This window comes from Thunnus thynnus, chromosome 3 (genome assembly GCF_963924715.1).
Source record: "Thunnus thynnus chromosome 3, fThuThy2.1, whole genome shotgun sequence".
NCBI lineage: Eukaryota > Metazoa > Chordata > Actinopteri > Scombriformes > Scombridae > Thunnus > Thunnus thynnus.
Window position 1 is genome coordinate 17,417,295 of NC_089519.1, and position 23,363 is coordinate 17,440,657.

Consider the following 23,363-nt stretch of genomic DNA (forward strand, 5'->3'; position numbering starts at 1 on the left):
AGCCAGAACATGGCTGCCTGGTGGTTTGCTATCTATCCCAACATGGCAAGCTGAGATGGCAGTACCAGCACTCAGATACTTTCCAGGAGGGAGCTCTGGCATTTTGTATTACCTTCGCCCAACCAATTATACCTCCTCAGGGGCCAAGCAACTAGCTTCCATCATCAAGGAGCTGGATGGAAGATTTCTCCTTTCACCTGAGTCAGCAGGTCGGGTTACAGTGGCAGTGGCCATGGCGTACACAAGAGACTTCAGGTCCACAAACCATGTTTGCTTTGGCCAGTTTGGGCCTACCAGGATTACCTGTGCCTTTTCCTCCCTCATTTTGTCCAACACCTGTTGTAACGGGAAAGGTAAGGAACACATATAGCTGACTCTTTGTCCAGCAGTGAGCTAGGGTGTCATGACCCATGGGGGGGTTGTCGTTCTGAATGGAGAAGAGTGGACAGTGAGCTGTGTCTTGTGAAGCAAATAAGTCTACTTCTGCCTGTCTGAAATGGGTCCAAATACTCTCAACAGAGAAGCAGAATAACAACAATAATAGTAATAGAGATGTGACTAGCAACAACAAACAGCAGCAATAGCTGGAGAGGGACACCAACAGGGCCGCAAAGGCTCAGCCCAGATTCCGGGGTTTCTTGCGAGATGAGAAAGCACAAAAAACTCCAGGGAAGAAGCCAAGTTGCCAAGTAGCAAGCATTAATGGTAAATGAATGCATACAAATGGAGAGGAGGAGGAGGAGAAGAGAGGAGCTCAGTGCATCATGGGAAGTCCCCTGGCAGTCTAGACCTATGGCAGCATAACTAGGGGCTGGTCCAAGGTGAGCCCTGGCCGGCCCTAACTATAAGTTTTATCAAAAAGGAAAGTTTTAAGCCTACTCTTAAACATAGAGAGGATTTCTGCCCCCTGGACTGAATCTGGAAGAGGGTTCCACAGGAGAGGAGCCTGATAGCTGAAGGCTCTGGCTCCCATTCGACTTTTGGAGACTGTGGGAACCACAAGTAAGCCTGCATTCTGGGAGCGCAGTGTTCTAGTGGGATAATAGGGTACCATGAGCTCTTTAAGATATGATGGTGCCAGACCATTAAGAGCTTTGTAGGTGAAGATTAGGATTTTAAATTCAATTCTGGATTTTCCAGGAAGCCAAAGCAGTAAAGCTAAAATGGGAGAAATATGATCTCTTTTCTAGTTTTTGTCAGTATACGTGCAGCTGCATTCTGGACCAGCTGGAGAGTCTTTAGAGACTTGTTAGGGCAGCCTGATAATAAGGAATTGCAATAATCCTATCTTTATCTGAAGCCACACCAGAGTGAAAAACAACAGGGGGGGATATGCTTTGGAATGTGGGTGTGTGTGTATGTATGAAATTAGAAAGTGAAAAAGGGATTTGAAATAGATAGAGTTGTCCTAACTCATCAAGCAAAAAAACAGTCTCTCTGCATTTTTCCAAGGAAAGGTCCTTTAAACTGGTATCGTCTGAAACTTGAGTTGATAAACACTGTAGCAGTTCTTCGAAGTTGAATATACATGCATATCCTTGAGGCTAGAGGTTGTCGTTGATCAAGCCCAAAACTTCTTTGGGCTCTTATAGAGATTGCATGAAACTAAGAGGGTTTTACTGGTTCTCCTACAGGATGGTTGTACAGTCTGTGATAGTTTTATACTGCAGGACAGGTGCAGTGATGTAGGCCAGAGGGGCCCAATCAAAGCCTGTCATGTCCAAGAGCAGACACTTGGTTGGGTGGAAAGGGGTATCGCTTTATTCAGTGGTGCTGTCTGGAGACAGCATAAGGCATTAGTATGAACTTGAGTTCGAAATTACGTAAAACCGTTGCGAGTAAAAGGCCAATAAGTACTTTGTCAAACCCATATATATGGCCGAACCACCTGTTCAACAAGCATAAACTTGTAGAAAAGCACTATTTTCAAGCTGCCCTCAGTGTCTCATCAACCACCGATATGTTTTACACAATCACAGCATGCTGGTTAAGCTAATAACATGAAAGTTGTCTGTATGTAGCCTAACTGTTTATCTGAGTTTGCCATGTATTAAAATTTGGCAAATTCTTGTAAACTTTGCTGCTGACTGAACTACTAACTAGCCCCTCCTCTCTACCAGTGGTGCCTGCAGGCAGTGAATCACATCAGCAGCAGAGGGAGTTGGACAGAGAGCAGTTGTGCACACACCCCTTAAATCAGGTTGTGGTGACAGATGGGTTGACATTGTATGTCATGTGTGGACTGTGTGTGTAGACATTGTATGTCATGTGTGGACTGTGTGTGTAGACTGTCATAGATAATCTGGCAATGTGGGTAACATCAGACAAACATACATAACTTGGATCTGTGTATATGATGATTATTCATAATAAAGGTTGAGGGCCATGCAAATTACAGGAGTTTCCCGGGAGAAACAACAAAACAGGAGATGGGGTGAAATTACATGAGAAACCCATGAAAAACGGAAGTGTGGCAAGTGTGTAGCCAGCCATGAGCAGCACTGTCAGTTAGTTTCTGTGTGGTGCCTGTGTTGTAGGTGAGCTAGTTGCTCCACTACGAGAGGTTCTCTGGTGTGTGTGTGTGTGTGTGTGTGTGTGTGTTTGGGAGAGTGTCAGTACGTAGCTGTAGCCCTGCTGTTTATTGTGCTTAACATTACCATTGTCAGCCCTAAGTATCTTGAAAAGCTCTTAATGTAGCACAGTTAGTTATCGGCAGACCCATGTGTTGTTTACTGCCACCGAAAATTAATAAATCTTTGGCTTATTTCCATAGCCACAATTCGCTGAGTAGTATGATGTTGTCTCTCTTGCCCTCTCTTATCAGACTTGCTAATACTACCAGCAGCTCTGTGTGAGTGAGAGGCACAAACTGAGGATACGGTTAGCTAGTGTTTTTATATTTATACTTTGTGGCAGGTGATATGAAATATTACTCATCTTGCCTATTACATCATGATTAGAGAATTCAGAAAAAAGTAGTTTTTAAACACATTATGTGTATTGCTGTAAAAATCATGTCATTATATGCCAACATAGTTATGTGTGTAGTGCAAAAAAAGGTGTGTAGTTACTCTTTAAGGTAAAGCTTGTGGTTAATTTAAAAAAGTGAACTTAAAAGGTAGCCAGTCAGGAATCTTGAAACCATTGGCAGAAACCCTTGTCCACTAGAGCAAACAAAACAGAGACCCACTTGTAAAAAATTGCCCACAGCGCTAATAGTGATCAAAAAAATTTGTAGTGTTTACACTATTCTACTGATCTACAGGTGGCTGTTATGTCCAAAGAGATGCAAATACAGTAAAGACGAGGACTGCAAACTAGTAAACACTGTTGTAAAAAATGCAGGTCAAAGCATTTCAAAAACTCTTTCTCATAGATATTTAAAAAAGTCAGTTGTGCCACAAGCCCATCCACTAGTTCAACAAAACAGAACTATACACTGATTCTGGCATTGACTGGCAGTGATGGAAAGTAAATAAGTACATTTATTCAAGCACTGTACTCAAGTACAATTTTGAGGTACTTGAACTTTATTTGAATATTTCCATTTGATACTACTAATATTGTCATTTTTTCTTCACTACATTTATTTGAACAAGAGTTATTAGTTACTTTTATTCAAATTATGAATACAGAATATAATCAATAAGTAAGTTATTATCATTATTATTATTATTATTATTATTATTATTATTGTAGATTAAACTACCAAGCAGTATATAAAGACTTTAGAATTAGCCCCACCTTTACCAGTTGCAACATTGAAGTAATGCTTACACATTAATGCATCTATAATTACAGTACAACCCAATAACATGATACATACTATTCTGAAAGGGGCCCTTCAGCAGCACAGTACTTTTTATACTTTAAGTATATTTTAATGCTAATACTTGCTCGTACTTTTACGACCTGTGTCGTACTTTTACTTTTACGCTGTGGTGTTGTTACTTTTACTAAAGCTAAATTAAAGTAAAAGACCTGAGTACCGCTTCCTTCTTCCATCACTGCTGACTGGAGGTGTTACATGTAATGACAGGGACAATTTTACAGTAGAGCAGAATGGAGGAAGAATTAATTTGTGCACCTCTGATTTCCCACAACTCTGAAACACTTTCTGTGTAAACACATTGTTATGTACTGCTCTTCATTCTACACACTGCCCTCTGCAAACTAATAAACTATAACTAACTAAATAACTAAACTAAGGTTGGGGAATGATTGTGGTCATGGTTAAAATAAGCCAACACTGCCAGTGGGAAATGCTAAATGAACAGCGGTCTCCCATGTCAAAGTCACAAGCTTTGTTGAGCAATTACTCCTGACAGACAAGTCATAATTCACTAATGGCCATTGTCTTGAAAACACAAACATAGGTTGTTCTACAAAATTTATTCCAAATATTGTTTTTCATCAGAGGACACACCAGTCTATGTCATGTCGCTTTCTCTGCATGTGTTGTGTTTTTTCAACAACAGTGTTTTGTGGCAACCATGTTTTATATATACTGAAACTGGTCAGGTCACATCTGTTGTGGTAGATGTTTGGCATTTCCATTTATATTCAAGACTTAATTTGCTCTGTTGAAAAGCAATTTACAAGATTTTGGTCAAAATTGATGAGTTTAATAGAAAATGAAGTTAAACCAGAGGCAAAGTCAAAAGTGAGTCATTCCTCAACTGCCATTTTCACATTTCTCTCCATGGTTGACATGTTTGAGAGCCATTCTGTGATAAGCCATTGACACTTTTTGATAACACCAGGAAATTCTCACAATAATTATCACATGTGGTCATTGCAAAAATGATATGGAGTCCATGAGAAGAAATGGAAGTGGAAACCTTGACATTTTCAGCTCCACTTTACCTGGCATTTATCACGTCTTGGCCATTTCTCATGTTGTGGAAGAAGCTTTTTCAGCTAACCAGCTAGCCTCTAACTAGCAGCACAAATAACAGCTTCCTGGTGAAAGAAAATAGCAGACTTGAGTTCTTAAAAGCATACACTATACATAACAAGAACCACATTAATACTGCAATTAATATTGTTAATATTATTCTTATTACTATTAAACACTAAAATGCAGCCAGGCACAACGCTTCAGGCTGTCCAGTTCATCTGAAAGAAAAAACTCAAAGTGACATGCAAACGTTCTCTTCGCACTCTCGTCGTCCTCCTCATCTTCATTGCCATGATCAGTGCAGTATATTAATTAAAAGGAAGGTTTTTGTTCACAGTTGTTTGTCCACCTCACAGCAATGAGAGCTCCTATTGGCTCAGGTTTCAGTATCAGCAGCTGCCATTTGCTGAGCATGGAGAGCTCTGATTGGTTCTAAGTCTGTTTGGCACATAATCCAGTTGGCTTCAGAACTCATGTGACAAGGTTATGTGCATGTGTGCGTGCAAATGTTAGTGTAGACGTGTGTATCATGTGATAATGTATGAATATGTCAGTTTGTGCTGATATGGTATATTTGTCTATATGTTGTTGTGTTGTATTGGTATGTTGACCTATAGACAGGGATGGGCTGACATATGAGTACTCCTCATATGTATTTGAAAGGGGCACCCCACCAATTTAGTCCTCCTTAGCTTGTGAAAACAGTTGTATAATGTCTTCTGTGGCTCTGGGGGAGCTTTGTCCAGTCTGAGGAAATAACCCAGATGATGTGCATTCAGTATCAATATGTGTTTAGGTAGTGCAGTAGCATCCAGCAACATTCTTTATCAAACACACTACTGGTTGTAAGTCAAACACACTCAGTCACTTGCCTAAAAAATAAATGGAGATCTGTAACATGTCATGTCCTTGGAATACAAAAGTACTGATATTTGCAAATCCATGTTCGATATATAATTATAGTGGCCATATTGTGTTTGTTTTTTGGGACAATTGCATTGCAACATTGCATTCATTGTTTGCCACTTATCCACAATTTCTGTCCTCTCCCTTTTCATCATAGTGCAAGTGAAAATATCTTCACATAACCTGCATTTTCTGAATGAGAGAACAATAATTTATATCTAGGCTAATAGTCACTAAAATACTGACTACAACAGACACGTTTCAGGCACATTTTTCAGTTGTCCAACTCATGCACGTCTGATAGCTTCTATTTTAATTAATACTGCACTATTTTCCTTTGACTTATGTGCATAACTACAGTGACTGGGCTGTGAGTGCTGCCAATACAGCAACTGATGTACTACATGTCATGACAAAACCCAGAGACACACAACCGGCTTGTACTATGTCTTAAAGATCTGTCTTGACCTCTTCCCGCTGGGCATCATGTGTCTCCTTTCAACCCATGACAAGCCAGATACACTGGTGGGACCCATCATGTTCAGATGAGGTAGCAGAACTCAACTTACGACAAATGCAATGTCATTTGAAATTTCATATAACCCTTACCAGGTTAGCATGATGATATTGCCAAAGTTCATTTCTACTTGCAAGTTTGATTCAAGCTCCAATTTAGACAACGTGCCTTTGAATGTTGACTCCCTCTGTTGACCTAGACAGCTTGTACTACAGCTTGCTTCTACCTACACACACTAAGTCACCAGCTCCTTCTTTTCACCTACAAGTGAAACTTCATTTATCAACCACTCAGAATCACTTGTGCAGTTACCAAGATTTAATCCCCAGCTGGCCCCTGTGTTCACTCATGGGGACTAACTCCAGCGTTTTTCTGCTGTGGGTGAGCCTACCCTGGTTAATATCCTATAAAAACAATGCATTAACTGTAGCTTTTGTTAACACTAAAAGCAAAAGTAGTTTAACTGACTGATTTAACTGATAATTTATAATGGTCATCACACCCTTTTCCTACATGCTATCTGACAATTATATGGTAGAGGAGTTGTGTGTTTCACACAGCCAACACAACAACTTTGAATCTTAAGCTATTACTCATAAAGAAGTGCAAAATGTAAACTAGTAAGTCATTTCCAATAATACTTCAGTTAAAACCCTACAAAACTTAATAAGGATACTGCATAACTTGTAAGCATGAGACCACCAAGATCCAAATACTAACTGACCTTATCAAATGAAGCAGTATATATAGGCATGTGTCTGAATAATTGTGCATATAAAGGCTTTTGTTTGATCATTAAATCTATCAATGGGTGGTGTAGCACATTTTATTTAAACACCTACAAGTTTTTCAAATTATGCTGTTGGCTTAAGTTTTTGTTATTGAAAAATTAATAAATCCCAGTGAAAATTGATACAGTTAATGTGCTGCTTTCACCCCATTCATTCTCTCATATTCTCAAGTATAATTATTTTGTATCAATGTACATTATGACTTGTTTTTGCCCATCCCTGTGTATCATGGTATGTATGTATGTATGTACGTGTTTGTGTGTGTGTGTGTGTGTGTGTGTGTGTGTGCCAGTCCATGCATCTCTTGGGTCTGGTAAAAGTCTCTACTAATTAGGGATTTTCAGGCAGAAATAAGGGAAGCAATTAGCAACAATAACATCATTATCTGTTAACACAATTACTATTATTTCATGGATGTGATTTTTCAGGACATCAGTTTTTGTTCAAAGCACTTGCACTCATTTTAACCAAGATTCTACCCACAATTCCTGATCACATCCCTGATTAATGTTATTATTGCCAGCATCACTATTGTCCTTATTTTCTATACAAGAGGAGTCTTCATGGCAAAAATCTATGAAACAATGTGTGTTTAGTTTAGAAAACTGTCAACTGTGCTTGATTGTTTTTCATGAATTTGTGAGTGACCAGCCATCTTTCTTGCTGTTGGCCACATGATTCGCTTCGTAGGTGGGCAGGTCTTTGCTGAAGCTTGACAGCCAAGTGGTAGAAGGACAACAGCTTTCCAGTCTCTCCAGGTTAGATGTTAGAAAGTGAGATCAGGAGTCCTCAGAGAGATATGATTGGCTAAACTCCAGATTGAGAATCAGGGCAGATGACCCACGGTGAGTGGTGATTGGTCTACGAAGAAGATAACAAGTATTTCCATTCACTTTCAGAGGGGAAGGGAGGATGTGTGTTGATTGGCTGTAAGGCACTGGCTCGGGCATGGTCAGGAGAGATCAGTCATGCTGAGGCTCATGGGTAATCCTGGACGGAGGTAAGCCACTGGGACACGACCATTCTCACTAGTCGATCCTGTGATGGACAGACGAGCTTTGGAGCGCATAGCATCTGTGAATTTCATCTGTGTAAAGGAAAAATATGTTAGAGAAAGATATCAATTTAATGTCTGTCTGTTAAGTATAGAGCTGCATTCACAGTGTGGTTAGCCTAGCTTAGCATAAAGACTGAAGGCAGAAGTGTAAAATCTACAATTTGTAGTGTAGAGTTACAGTACAAGCTGTGACTATTTCTTGAGTGTATAGTTGAGAGTTTACAGTGTATACATCCACCCAGCACTACTGCGCAGCTTCTCTGGTTACAACACAGTTTGCCACATACAGTCCATACAAACAGGTGAAGAGTGTAAGCAAACAAGAGATTCAAAACAATATGTGGCAAACAGTAAATAAATAAATGATACAGTTTCCATCATAGGTCGTAGATGTGGGATAGTGATTTCAGGAGGGGGTCTAGTGTTTCATATGTTTCTACTCACTAAACCAGTCAAACTAGCTACATGCTCTGAACATACATCCCAACATGCCAAGTCACGACATCAACAAGTTTGTCTGTTCTAAGATTAAACAAATAGGATACGACATATTTATTAATGAGCTTTAGAGGTGTTGGTAGGCAAGCAGTTTCCCCCTGTTACCAGTCTTTATGCTGAGCTATGCTAACCATATCCTGACTGCATCTCTGTACTTAACACACAGATGCGAACAATTCCTTTACATAATTATCAATCACGTGATGATAAATGAGTCATGTGGTGCAAGATTGTAATGTAGAATAGGAATGTAATTCATTTTGATGACCTTTGAGAATGTATGGAATGAATCCAATGATACTTGAGCATATTGAATGAAAGTTAACGAAAGTCCTCCACAGATTTAGCATTACACTCCTATAACATTGTCAGACTCACAATGGACAAAGAATCCATGCAGTAGAACTAGAGATTCTTTTTTCCCCACACACTTTTGTACCATGTCAAAACCTGGCATCTGGAGTTCCTCTTTAACATCATATAAACGATCATCTCCTTTTTCTTTATTATTTTGGTATATTTCATCATGAAATAAAGGGACAGGTTGACACTGAAAAGCCCACTGAGATAGTCTGTGTGCATACTAACTTCCACACCAGGTGCTCAAACTGTAAAGACTGATAATTACACCTTGAGGTGCATGGGCAGTCCTCACCTTTACCAACTGACACTGTTTACTATGTAAACAGTGTCACAGCTCTTGTCAATCAGATATATTTGTCTTTTTAATTTTAATAAACCATTACATCTTTATAAGCCTAAAAAATGCTTTCATTGAAGCACTGCCCCCTTCAGAAGTCTGTGCACTATAATGCTCACTTTATTATACTTTGGTTTATTTTAGTATTGCTCTGGAATATACAAGCACCAACCAAAGTGTTCATTATTTCCTTACTGGATTGTTGCCACCAGATTTCCCATTGACTTATTAATTCCGATACACTGTGCAATGACCTGTGTGGCTCAGACTTACATTAAATGTCTGAAACACAGTGTGATGCCATCATTAGGTTTGAGTGAATGTTTTATTCCATATTCTTGGATTTTCAGTCAGTACTCTCAGACTTTAATTCCATCATCTCAAGTTCCATTCAACACTATCAGACTTCTTCATATTCAGCGAGCCCAGTTGTGCTGCAAGGTAGTATGGTATTGTACCTCATTCCTCTTCTTCCTCTCAGGAAATAGATGTTATAGTCTTGTTATAGTCACTTGGTACAGCCCATATAATCCGGAACATACTGTATATACTCGCCCAACAGAGAAGCCACCTCTCTGGAGACAAATCTGCAATACAGTGAATTGTAGAAACATGGAACCGCCACTTGGGGGGCTGTTTCATTCAAGAGCCAAAATAGAGCCATTGGAATTGAGAACAACTGGCTACTGCACAAATATCACTCAATACCCCTTTTACCAACTTCCATGACGCTCTCATGCCACCCTGTCGAGTGGGTTATGGACGACCTTTGCTAGCCAGGGAAAGTCACTGCATAGGCTTTACCCAGATTGGCAAAACAGATGAATAATTGGACACATAAATGCAAACTTTGAGTGCAGTCTTTGTAGGCATGTAGTACTCATAAGGTGAGCAACCTCCTCTGCTCCTCAGATGCAAAAGGAAGAGGGTAAAAACCCATGTGCTTAAAAGCAATGATACACTGTACAATTACAGTAACCTTAGGTACATAAGGTGCATTCAGGTGTAATGTAACCTTCAAAGTATTTAAAGCTAACTGGATGCAAGAGGGATGCACAAAACATGGAGATCATCCACTCACATTGTGGAAGACAAAGCAAAGAGCAGTGCAGTCTTATATGAAAGAAACCACAAAGGATCTTTAGTAACAGAAAAGGAAGACTGGACCACAGCAATAGAGAATGAGACAGGGGAAGTATGCGAGTGCCCCCCCCCCCCCCCCCCCCCGGTCTGTTTATGTATGACACCACTGCTGTATTGTATGTCCAAAAATGTCACTGTTGCACAGAGCCCACCACACCTGAAGGGAGGCATCAGATGACACCTTTCCAAACGACTATAGTTCTGGGAGTGTCCTGGCAGAGTGAGCCAGGTTCTCAAAAACAGAGTATAGCCTATATGCTAGGGGTTACCGTGAACCCCCAGTACAGGTAGCATATAGTTTTAGAATAGAATACCAGGTTATTTGGATTATGGTCCACCAATCCAAACTTTAGAGATTGCCTGTAGCTCAGATGTAGTGCTGTCTGAAAATAATCATCTCCAATATTGATTGTTGCAAACCAATCACAAACCCAGACCTACTGCACTCAATAACTCCTCAGTGTGAGCATTCTGAACTTGTGAGTTCTCAGACACTTGCAGGTCTAAAATGGAATGATGAAATTGTGGTTGTAACAACCTTTGTTTGCCTCTGAAGGGAGAACCACCTGTATGACTGTCCTGTTCAGCCTCGTCCCCAACAACCGTGTTGATTATGGACATTAACAATGAACGGATGTCATACCCGAAACTGTAACCAATTACCAATTGCAACTGTTCTCTCTATGTGCACCACTCCAGGAACTGACCACAACCCGAATGATCTATAGCACCATTGGGGGAAAGGCTCCTTACTTCTGATATATATTTATTGATTTGGTTTATTTTACCTGCAATGTTCTGAGCACAAAAAAGCACAATTTATAAGCCCTGGAAACAACCGGTTTGGTCACCTGAAAAACCGTAAAAATTCAAACCAAGGTCTACAACCTGGGACAACAGTGCAGTGCATTAGTGTGCAAGAAGGGGAATTCTTAGGAGTCTTAGGAGACTGTGGTAGGGGATGTAGTCTATGGTTATCTGATCTTGTCTTGGCTGTCAGTGGACTCTGTGATCCAAGGACAGAGCAAAAGGCCACAAATGTGACCCACCATTACAGGGTTCAGTGCTGGAGCTGAGACCTGGGCTCAGCCAACCCCCAGTCCACAGGCAGATGGGACTTTGTGCTGGTCCATTTCCAACTAGGTGTGGCTACTTAACTCTGTAGAGTCTGGTGTTCTTAGTTAGGAGAAGAGTACAAGAACTGAGCAAATCCTGTGGTGACAGAAGTATAAATATGTAGATTGGGCCTCACAAATGTCCCCACCGGCTATTTGTCTTTTTGGCGTAAATAGAGGTGTCATTAGGCCACATGGGGGCATGCTATTCCATATGGTATGTGTTATACAAAATAAACTGAAAGGGAACAGTGGTATTTTAACAGGGTATGGACACCTTTGTAGAGCAAATGTATGTGCTTGATGATGCTACCAGTCCGAATCATCCCATCTTTTAAATGAATTCATGGGGCAGCGTAATGAAAAGCTGACATTAAGACAGATGGTAATGATTGGTCAATGAGGCAGTCCATTAAAGAGGATGATTGGCTAGAAAGAAATAAAGAAAGAGAGGAATAGGAGAAACAAGGAAAACATTGAGGATCAGGGAAGGAAAAAGCTCAAATGGGGAAAGTGGAAGTTTATAAGAAGGAGGAAAGGAGAGGCAAGAAGGAAGGAGTGGAAGACAGTGGAGTACAGAGAAGGTAGGACAAGTAAAGAGAAAAGGACAAGGTGAGGAGAGAAAAAAGGGTTAGAGGAGGTGATCAAGCTGTTGGGAAATGAGATAACAAAGAAAAGTAAAAATCACAGCCATAGACAGTTTTGACCAGAACCTTGTATGCAGTGTTAAGCTAAACTTTATTACTTCTCAATGATACTATTGTTTATCAAGAACAATAGCTGCATTCACATCATGCACTAAATATACAGTAAATGATACCATTTAGCAATGCCAGCCAACATCAATGGCAACTTTTATCTCATTGGGTTTTTTTGTTTGTTTGTTTGTTTGTTTTCTTTGTTGTTGTTTTTTTGATTAGCAAACAATTACATGTACATGGATATTAATGAAATTATACTGTTGAAAACTATGATGTGACATGTTCACTTGTGGTTTGTCATTTCATAACAAGTCATACTATTGTCAAGTCATACTATTGATTTGCATCCTACTTGTATTTCTGTCTATACATAAAAGTCAGCTGATTAAAGCTGGACAAAAAAGACCCGTACTATAATGGCTAACACTGTGAATTCAGCAGAATGTATATGTCACTCTATACAGCTCTAATTAATGGTGTTGCAAGTATGACAGAGACATGTCACACTCACCACTCTGCTGCTTTCACTTTCTCTTGTTAAGAGATGTGATCTTCAATCACTTTGACATTACCTCCAGAACCTACAAATGTTTCATATTAAAAGCTCACCAGAAAAGAGAAGAATTATGCCCTTTAGGTACTGGAGGACTTTAATGTGAAACATCTGTGCTGGAAATGGTTAATTTCAGTAATTAACAGTAATCAAAAAAAGTAAAATTGGAAGCATGAAGTTTAAAAAAGTAATGTTGTCCAACAGTGAATTTTTCAGATTAAATCAAATCAATTAGGGCCATTGAAAGTGCAGTTTGCCATTGAAGCTGCTATGCATCACCATAATATGGATGCAGTTTCATGCAGCTTTGTTTGTTCGAGCAAATCCATGGTCTAAACATTGTCTATGACTGTGAAGTGCGGAAGGTTTTAGCCATCAATCATCACTCTCCTACCCGTGTTAGATCTTGACGCTCTCAATGCCGTAAACGTTGTAGCCCTCTTTATAGGTGGCGTAGTTTGGCTGGTGGCTGGGGGACAGCAGGTTGAAGTTGGGGGCATGTTGAGGAGAGGACAGAGTGTGTGTGTAGTTTCCTGTGTGCTGGGGGGACGACAAGGTGTTGGCTGCCACCTTCATAACACAAATAAAGTCATTGTTATTAATATACTGATTGTGCTTGTGGAACAATGATGACGCACCAATAGTAGATAATTGCATAAGACATAGGTTTGCATTACAGGGGAGCTGTGGCCTTTCAAGGTACGTCTACGCATTAAATCAAAACGTAGTAAAATTTACTTGTTTACAGTAAATAGCAACAGTATGTGTGTGTACTCCAAGGCCCAAATGTCATGTTGAAAATATAAAAAAAGACCTTAAAAAAAGAAAAAACATTTTTGAATGTTCTAATTGTCTTCAATTTTGTTTGTTTATGAACTGTATTATCAGTTCTAATCTGTCACTGAAAACCAAATGTTGCCTTGTTATGTCTAAATTTAAAACATGCAGCTAAATTGTTATCTCTGCCCAAATATCTTAAATCAGAACTTAACTTCCTTCAGCAGTACATACATTGATTATGTGTATTAAAACAAGTTAAGACTAATCTGTCTCCTTTGTTGCAACAAAGTAAATGCTTCATGTGAAACCTCAAAAGATGAAACCTTTTTCCAAACAAAAAGTGAGTTCTCAGAGTTAGAGGGTTCTATTTGGAAATGTGATAGGATTTTGACAAACAAAAGAGAACTGAACTATATGACAGTCAGAAGGATGTCAAAACTTTGAACCTCAATATCTCAAAACCACTGAGAATGCAGATAGAACCTTATAATTCTAAGATCACAACACTAACACCAAAGGAAAGAACGAATGACATCACCTTGAGCACTAGAATTTTTTTCACTGGCATTTGGAGGGCATTTTTCTGTGTTCCCCAATGATTTATAGACCAAATGATTAATCAAGAAAATAATCTATAAAAAGTTGCAGCCCTATTGTCACAATATCAACCTCTGGTTTCCCTTCCAGAATTATTAGGAATTTATACTTGCATTGAATTAAGGGTGTATACCTCTGCCATAGCTTGATGGCTATGTGCAGAGGCTCTGAGGTTATGTCATAGGCTATGGAGATACCGTGTGGGGACTGCAAGAACTGTGAATAGGAACGAGCTTGTATTCGTTCCTTCAAGTTTCCAATGCTGGTGGAGATTGTTTAGAGCATAGGTAACATTAACCCATAAGAACCCATGGTGACACAGGTGTCACCAACCCTTTCAATGTTCTGGAAAATTCCTTATACAGCTTTCTCCTTGATTTTGACTCATGAAGTCCCTAAGTGACATCTATTGAACATGGTGCAGTCATGTGACAATGTGTGAATCTGTGTACCCATGACATCACTTCTAAAATTTGTTACTAAAGGTAGGTTTCAACTCATTTAACAATTCTGATGCTTTAATAAGATGTCCTGTATTACATTTAACCTGTTCTGACCACATTTCTTGAACAAATTGATATAAAACAAGTTAGGGAAATATCGTTATGACATATATGTTACATTACAGATCTTTGACACTGAAGGTAGAATTTAAAAAAAAAATTCAGAAATGTGTTCCTTGTGGTCCATTTGGTCTGTTTTATATTCCCCATAGTTTTCCTTTAAGGAGAAATGGGTCCGGGTTCTTGTGGGTTAAGGAAGTTGAAGAAAGACTCACATTAGTCTTCTTTTCAGTAACACACATCTAGCAAAGCCTTTACACTGCAGACCTTCTGTGGCAATATCAGTCTTATATTCAATAATGAGACATGGCAAAATAATGTTACAAGTTACCTCTAAATGGGTATGTATGCAGTATATGTGTAGCTCACTGTTGCTATGTATCACAAAGTAAATACAAGAATGTAAACACTGTTACTATGGGGAATATAATTAAAGCATGATATGGCCTGATAATGTACACTTCAATCCATTGCAGTAATGACATCAACAGGTGAAATTCAATGCTCAACTATAAATCAAAATCTCTCCTGTTAACCCCTTGCATTAAGACTAAGTATAATAAATAGAAAAGAGTTTCAAATTACTTCTTGCTTGATTCCAAGATGCCAGGAGTCAATTTTTGCAGCCTGGGGTCAGAATTGTTTGCCTGCCACCAGAGTGTCAGCACACCAGACCTTGGCCCACATGGGAGAGGCCCCAGGTGGGTTATCCTGAGTGTGAGCTATGAACCAGAGAGCTCCCCCTGCAGGCATGCTCTAGCATATTCTGGGTAAGGTTGATGTATTCCAAAGATACCCATCCATTTAAGTGTTTGAATTGTTTTTAGTCTGGACCAGCAGCTGGGTATTGCTCAAACAACACATCTTCCAGGATCACCTGGGTACACAAAATCCTTGGGCAGTTGATATGTGTACCTGGCACCAGAGCACATTAAACCAATGATCGGTGATGAACTTTGTATGATCAGATGTGTGGCCATAAGCTTATGAAAGTCTGGTGTAGGATGAAGCAGAGCTGTCAACTGTTGCATGTTGTGCGATGATACCTTCAGATGGGCAGACAGGGGTGATGGTTCCCACTTTAAAAACATGAATATAGCATGAGCTCCACTTATAAGGGTATCACACTGCATAAGGCCTGCACCATGATGCTGGCAAGTAAACTCAGGCTGATTGTCTAATCTTGAACACAGGAAGAGTGTTGGGGTTCCATACTGGTCATGAAAGAGTGGAACCACTCTTTACTATTGCAAAGACAGTAGATGGGTCATGGGCCCATGCAGAATACATGTGGTTTGCAGATTTGGAGAAGAGTTCTGACTGTCCCTCAGGGTGTCTTGTGGGAACTGCAGGATTACAGGGTGCTGGGGTGATTGTTCAGCCCTTTTTAGACATGGAATATCAAACATTCCTGGCTTCATCTGTTAAAGTGGTTACTTTTTGTCATTCAGACAGGTGACTTTTACATGTTCTGTGTCATGGCTTCATTCTGGCATTACAAGACATTAATGGAAAGAGAGAATGCTTGAGTGATATTTGGAAGCTGGTGCACGAGAGGAAGCAGAGAGAGAGTTAAAATGTTATGACAGCAAGGAAGGAGACTTTTTTTGGGTTGTTCACAGGCTTTGAGTATGTGGGTATTAATCTAGTCAGCAGTTTGCATGAATGAAACTGAAAACATAGAGGGAAAAATAGTTTTATTGACTGATCTGATATGAGAAGATAGATCTCCTCAGTGCCTTAAAATTGGTTCTTTCAGTGTTTCATAGTTCATTAAACAAATTTTGTGCATAAGATATGATAATTGAGATATTGAATTTATTACAGTGATGTTGATGTGCATTTCTCTCTTTGTAAATGTGAAATCCAGGCTAGGCACAAGTGTATGATAAAGATAAAGTTTTATCTTGTGCTCCTCAGCCTTTACATTAATCTGAGAATATTCAACTCAGACTTGTGCTGTGTCACAACGGCAATCATACTAGGTAGGACACCTAGTATGATTGCCGTTGTGACTTTTACATAAAAGTGACCAGGGTGCTTATTCAGTCATGAGACCAGCATGTTAAATTGCCATCAGCTTAACATAAAGGGCTGCATGTCTGAAAGGGGCTCAACATGCCATCTGGTCCTAACCAGAGTAATAGTGTTGTTCCTAATTTCATGAAGAACAAGCAGTAAGGTGATGTATGAAGGAGCATAAGGAGCATTAGAAACACCAGATAGATAAAAGGTAAATGCTAAAAGAGTGGCAATTCAACATTTTGTTCAATGTAAAAACCAAGTGCAGCAGAGACACATACTTTGCAAACAGCCAGTAGCATCAGAGTCTGCAGTCAAAAGAAGGAAATGCAGAGCTGCATGTTGACTGTGAAACAGCTGAAATATGTACATCCACCACAAATCAAACAACAGGCTAAAACCAGCTGGACGTGTTTTATCCAATACGGTCTGCAATGAGTTGACAGTGACTCTGATCAGAGAGTTATTTTAAATCAGAGCAAAGAGCCACAGCTCTGACACTCGGTCTGCTCCTCTAAAACAACCTGTATATCCACCATTTATCACACAGACTGAGTACAATAAAGCTGACCATACCGACTGAAGCGAGCATAGAAGATGAAAACTTTTATTTGGATATACAGAACCAGAATGTGGAATCCAGGCTAGGCACAAGTGTATGATGACAGATAAAGACAACACAGCTCATGTAGTAAGAAGTAATTTGGTGTTTTTAAAACACACCTCTACATCTGCTAAGAAAATCTACTCATCTACACTGATGGAAGAATGAATGACTGTGAGGAACGCTTTGTTGTAGAACAGGAAAAAAATCATCTGCTCAAACTAAGATAATGGACAGCTTTGCAGCTTTTATTTTCCAATGTTAACATCTCTCTACATATATACGGCTGTGGCTCAGGAGGTAGAGCGGGTCGTCCACTAATCGGAAGATTGGCGGTTCGATTCCCGGCTCCCCCAGTCCACATGCCGATGTGTGTGTGAATGGTTAGTTTCCTCTGATGGGCAGGTTGGGACCTTGCATGGTAGCCCCTGTACCCATTCAGCGTATGAATGTGTGTGAATGGGTGAATGTGATTTGTAGTGTAAAAGCGCTTTGAGTGGTCGGAAGACTAGAAAGGTGCTATAAAAGTACAGTCCATTTAAGTAATACAAATGGGGGTTGCTTGGTTAAGTCCACATGCTTATGCATATCCAAAGCTTAAACCAAAGCCATTGTTGTCCAAAAACTATTAAAAATAAGTCAATGAGCCACACCGCTCTACTGGGTGTTCCTTCATTATGAAGAGTTTGGTCACAAAACCCTACTGTATCTGTTAGGATTATTAGGGGTCCAAGCAGCGAAGCTGCTGGAACCCTATTGTATCTGTTAGAATTATTTATTATATAATTATTTTTATTTTTATTTTTCTTCTCACCCTTAAAGTATCTGGGTCTAAGAAACCGTAACAGTGACAGTTCCCAGACTTGGCAGATTGGTTGGAAATCTCACCCACTACTCAGACAAAAATTTTTTACCAATTGGCCAGATGGTGGCGCTATAACAACAAACTTCATGTTTTGGCCTATAACTTGTGAACCACAAGTCTCATACACAAAATTCTTTTTTTCCTGGATTCTGTGGGTTCAGACAAATGTAACCATATAAACCATGCCCATTTGCGCCTAGATAGATTTTCAGCCATTTTGAACCAACACAAATTTGTCATTTTGTCCTTGTATTAACCACTAGTTGGATGTAATGAATGAATGAAAAGGAGAAATGCAGAGGAGGAAAATGAAACTGAAACTAAGAGCGTCTGTGTCCACAGTGAATCATTTGTTGACTGTTTGATGGTTATTTATTTGTGCGTTAAATCGTGACTGCCGTGAAATAATCAGAATATAACGTTTTACTTCTCTCATTCAGAGGTTTTGTTCTCACTACCGCTCGCTCTCCTTCCTCGACCACCGCTGCGCTGTCTCTCTCTCTCGCTTGCTCGCCCGTGCTCAGCTGGCTTGCGCTATTTCTCTCTTTTTCGGCTGCAGAGAAAACAATTTTCGTCGCTGGGTCCTCATTTGACGCTCCAGGCCTTTAGAGAGGTATTGATTCAACTTTATGGTCATTTTTGGAGGCTGTAGTTTGTGCTGCTGTTGAATTGTATTGTTTTGCTGAGAGGCGTTTCTAAAATTTTGTATACCCTTGTGATTTAAATAGGGTAGACTCAGATAAGAAACACTTCTTAGTATTAAGTAATGCAAAATTAAACAGCACCTTAAACTATAACCTCAAATTGAAGCTGCAAGCAGCAATGATCGGGCCCTCACACCTTTGTGCATGTCAGGGCGCACCGCAGTCAAAGTGCTGTTATTGCGGAGCAACACAAAGCAGCATTTCATTTACCAGAGGGCAACTGACAGGGATATACATTTTCATGAATATTGGACATTGCATGTAGGAGATAACTATCACTTCCTGTGTCCACTTTACTAGAAACACACAGTAAATGTACATTATGTTGCTGCATATCAAATGTAGACCACACACTTTAAATTTCATGTAAATCAAAGGAACTTTTTAGCACAAGGCTTGCTTCCTGTTGCCACTAGGCAGTGCTACATAAGTGGCTCATTAATAAAGCAATAAATTTATTGGATGTGGCTTGACATGCATATGAATTTTCATGAATATCGGATATTGCACGGAGTTAAATATAACTTCCTCTGTCCATAATATGGTTTCATGGCGAAATATGCTAATTGACTGGTCAAGGGCGTTCCATGAAGACTCAAGATTTTGATAAAGGTCTTTAGATGACACCAACCAAATTTGAAGACCCTCTGGTTAATTCTCTAGGAGGAGTTTGTTAAAGTACAACACCTGCAAATGGAAAAATTTGCACAGTAAATTCAAAATGGCTGACTTCCTGTTGGACTGAGGGTATGGCTCCAAGCAGCTTCTTTGTAAGTCTGGACATGATACATGTGCCTACCAAATTTTGTTCAACTACATCAAATTTAATGGTGGGGGCTCTGACTTTGAAATTTTGTAGGGGCGCTATGGAGCCATTTTGCCACACCCATGCCCATGACCCATAAAATATATAATTTTTCACCACGTCTGACGCATGTGCAAAGTTTTTGTGAGTTTTCAAGCACCTTTGGCCCCTCAAAAATGTGATCTTTTTGGAATATTTATAATACTAATATCCACAAAGCTGTACCTATAAAATCAAATAAGTTTATTTATTACCTTACCCATATGGTTATTATCATGAAAAACACTGGCCTGCATTTTCTTATACTATATATGCTTTTCTAACAGGAAGATATTTGTCAGTTTGTCTTGCAACATTAAGCGTCACACAAACTCAGATTAAGATTTATTATTAAGATAGTTATTTTTAATGAGAACCCTATATGTAGCAGATTTAGTACTAATAATATTACTGCAACACTAATTATAGTTAAGATCGAAAGTGAATTTAAATTAGTGTTTGAAAAGATAACGTACCTTCATTTTTTTGGCTTCAGCATGGCTCTTGTAGCAGAACTCTACCAGCGCTACCATCATGGCCAGACCCAGACCTCCAACCAGGATGTAGAAGACTCCTGCTACGTTACTGAGAGAAAGAGCACTGGTCTTCTCCTAGTACACACACACACACACACACACACACACACACACACACACACACACACACACACACACACACACACACACATACACACAAAAAAGAAGGCAGCCACCCAGAGAAAATTGTTAGTGGGGTGTTTATGTTAACAGTGAATTTTAATGACTGACACACCACCTGTGAATGTTTCATTGTCTCCTTAACCCATTATGACCTAAGGCACCCTCTAAAAAAATTCTAGAACTTAAGGCATTGTTTAAAAACAACCTCCTAAGAAATGAGGGTTTCATGAAAAACTTGACAAAATTGTCAACACGGAAACAAAACAAAAAAAATATCTCATGATGCATTTTGTCTTCTCCACGTGTATTTCAGCGAAGCATGATGTATTTCATCAGTGTATTTCATCTGTCTTGAAAACGATGCTCACGTCTAAAACATGCTCACATCGCATCCGGTTCTAACAGAAAAGCACGCAAATGTAGCACCTGGTCTTAAAGGGATATATACACACAAATGTTGCATCTGATCTTAATGACCAGATGCAACATTTGGACAACACAGAGTCACAGGCAATTGGACTGAACCTGAGCTGCAAACATTTAAACCAATTCAAAACATTCTTGCCCTTTATCAATTTTTCTTTGTGTAAGTCATTATTGGAAAACAAACATGTGTATACCCTTTTTGTTTGTATGTATTGCATGTATGTTTTTGCAGTTAATGATCACCATGGAAAAGATAATAAATTCCTCAATACCACCTAATGAGACTGTCAAGTTTCCTCTACAAGCATCTTCCACATCGGTTTTATGTTCATAGCTCTGGCCATCGTTTCTATCAGGTATTATCTCATACTCAACAAAATAAAAGCTGAGATCTTGGAATAAGGTTACATCACTAAAAATAGGTCCAAGATAAACATGGGCAACTAACACGAGTAGTCCAACAGTCAGAGAGTTTGTAAACAAGCCAACAGGAGCTGGATTATTTTAATCAAAAATATGAGAAACAAAAAGCAGGAGAGCTCAGCTGAAATGTCAGTAATAATCCCTTATTACACAGGAGCACAATTCTAACTAGTCGACATTTTTGCCTGGAATTCTAAGTTGTACGGCAAAGACATTAAGACACTTTTAATCTTGTGGCTCTACTGGAATATCTTTGCATGATTTACAGTTAAAAACTCCTTATTTATCTTATACTGGACCTTTATGCACCAGCTCAGTTCAGCCTCTGCATGAAACAGACCGTTTCAGCTCCTGTCTCTCTAAGGCCCCCCTCCTGAACAGCCCGCTCTAATCTGATTGGCCAACTCTTTGAAGCCACCCTTCAGGGGACTTCCTCCAGCTCTAGGGGTTAAGTTAAAAAAAAGCAACAAACTATAGTAGTAGGATTGAACTATTTCTCGTTTTTTACTCAAAATGTCAACTTCTCGAATGCATCCATACATGTTCAAACCCGAATCCGATCTGAAATATAAGAGTGGACAATGCAAACAACACATGGAAAAACCTTAGCGACCAAGGCTATAAAATGGACAGCCATTTATGGGCATGCACAGCTCATTGGAAAGGTAAAAAAAATGTTCAGAGCAGGTTGAAGCCCGTGCAGAAAGCATTTCTACATACTTAAACCTCAAGTTTTGGAACTTTGACCATGTTTAACGTAGACATCCAACATCAGTATATAAATAACAGAAAATTACAAAAAGCATAATATGTCCCCTTTAAGGTTGAACTTGAATTGCAGTTTTCTTCTGTTTTGAATCTACACTGCAGCCATATAACAATCTTTGATGCTCAGGTTGATCACAACCAGAAGACAAATTTTAACACACTGGAAATTTTCCTCACCCCCATATTTTCAAAGGTGGATGGGGAAATGGTTCAATCATTTCAATCATATAGCTGAAAAAATTAAGGTTCATGAGAGAATCATTTTCTTGGAAAACCTCTCAAGTATTTGTGTCCCATTCCTTGTTACCGTGGACAGCCCCAAGTGATTGGAGGTTCTGACACACTTTGTAGCATGTTTATTTGTGTTTGTTTATAGCTGTTGTCTATTATGTTATTGTGACATGTTCTAGGGTCCAAAAGTCAGAGACCACTTTTCCATTCAAATGAATCAATCATGTATCTAGCTGTCTTATCATGTGCTATATCACTGTGATCAGGAGCACATAGCCTGCAACCTAGGTAAACATAAACTTATTGCCAATAGTAACAGTACAGCCAGGGCTTTTACCTTCAACCATGCTGGGTTAGCTTCCAGCCCACACTTGACACAATGAATGTTATTAACATTGGAAGTAGGATCCAAACTTTAATTACAGTAAAGCTTCTCATTCAGGACACCAATACAGTGTCTATGGTTTTTTACTTCTGTGCTCACACCACTTGCTTATTAGAGGCTTTCCCTTACGCCATCTAGACATTCATGAATGAATGAAGGCCAATATGCAAAAAGCTACTCAGAGAAGAACTGTGTTCTAAAGTGTGTCAAAATTCTAAGAATGACATAATTTGTCTCTTATCCTTATAATTAAGCTCAAAGGTCTCAGAAGTCAATTTACAAACTTTCAGGCCCGTCGACGGCATCTCACAGACTTCATCAGTGAATGGGGCTGGCTTTATTGTTATCATGTGACCTGAGTGGAAATGAAGTTGATGTTCAGCACTTAAGTTACGTGATAACACAAGCCATTTCCATTTGAAGAGGAAGAGCATGAGATGCAACTGAATGACGTGAAAGCAGGTAAATGGACCTTTGAGCTTAGATTATGTTGGCTACATACATTTTATATAAGTTTTTTTACATACTAGCCAAGGTTTGTCTGACTGAGAACCTCAATTGATTTAACACCTGCTGAAATCTTTAAGGTGCCACTGAGCTCTTTGTATGCA

At 39.4% G+C, this 23,363-nt stretch overlaps 1 protein-coding gene across 3 annotated transcripts in view; it reads right to left on the minus strand.

Moving 5' to 3' along the window:
- Positions 1–3,728: 3,728 nt before the first annotated feature.
- Positions 3,729–23,363, minus strand: part of LOC137179653 (glutamate receptor 2-like) — a 96,783-nt gene continuing 77,148 nt past the window's right edge. For 2 of the 3 annotated variants that reach the window (XM_067584490.1, XM_067584491.1), the window contains exons 18-19: positions 20,337–20,471; positions 3,729–8,201 (exon numbers count right to left, since the gene is read on the minus strand). In XM_067584490.1, the coding sequence (XP_067440591.1) occupies positions 8,067–8,201; positions 20,337–20,471 (270 nt within the window). In that variant the 3' untranslated portion in view covers positions 3,729–8,066. Of the gene's footprint in view, positions 8,202–13,275; positions 13,452–20,336; positions 20,472–23,363 lie in introns of all 3 variants that reach the window. The other variant, XM_067584489.1, reaches the window with a different exon arrangement.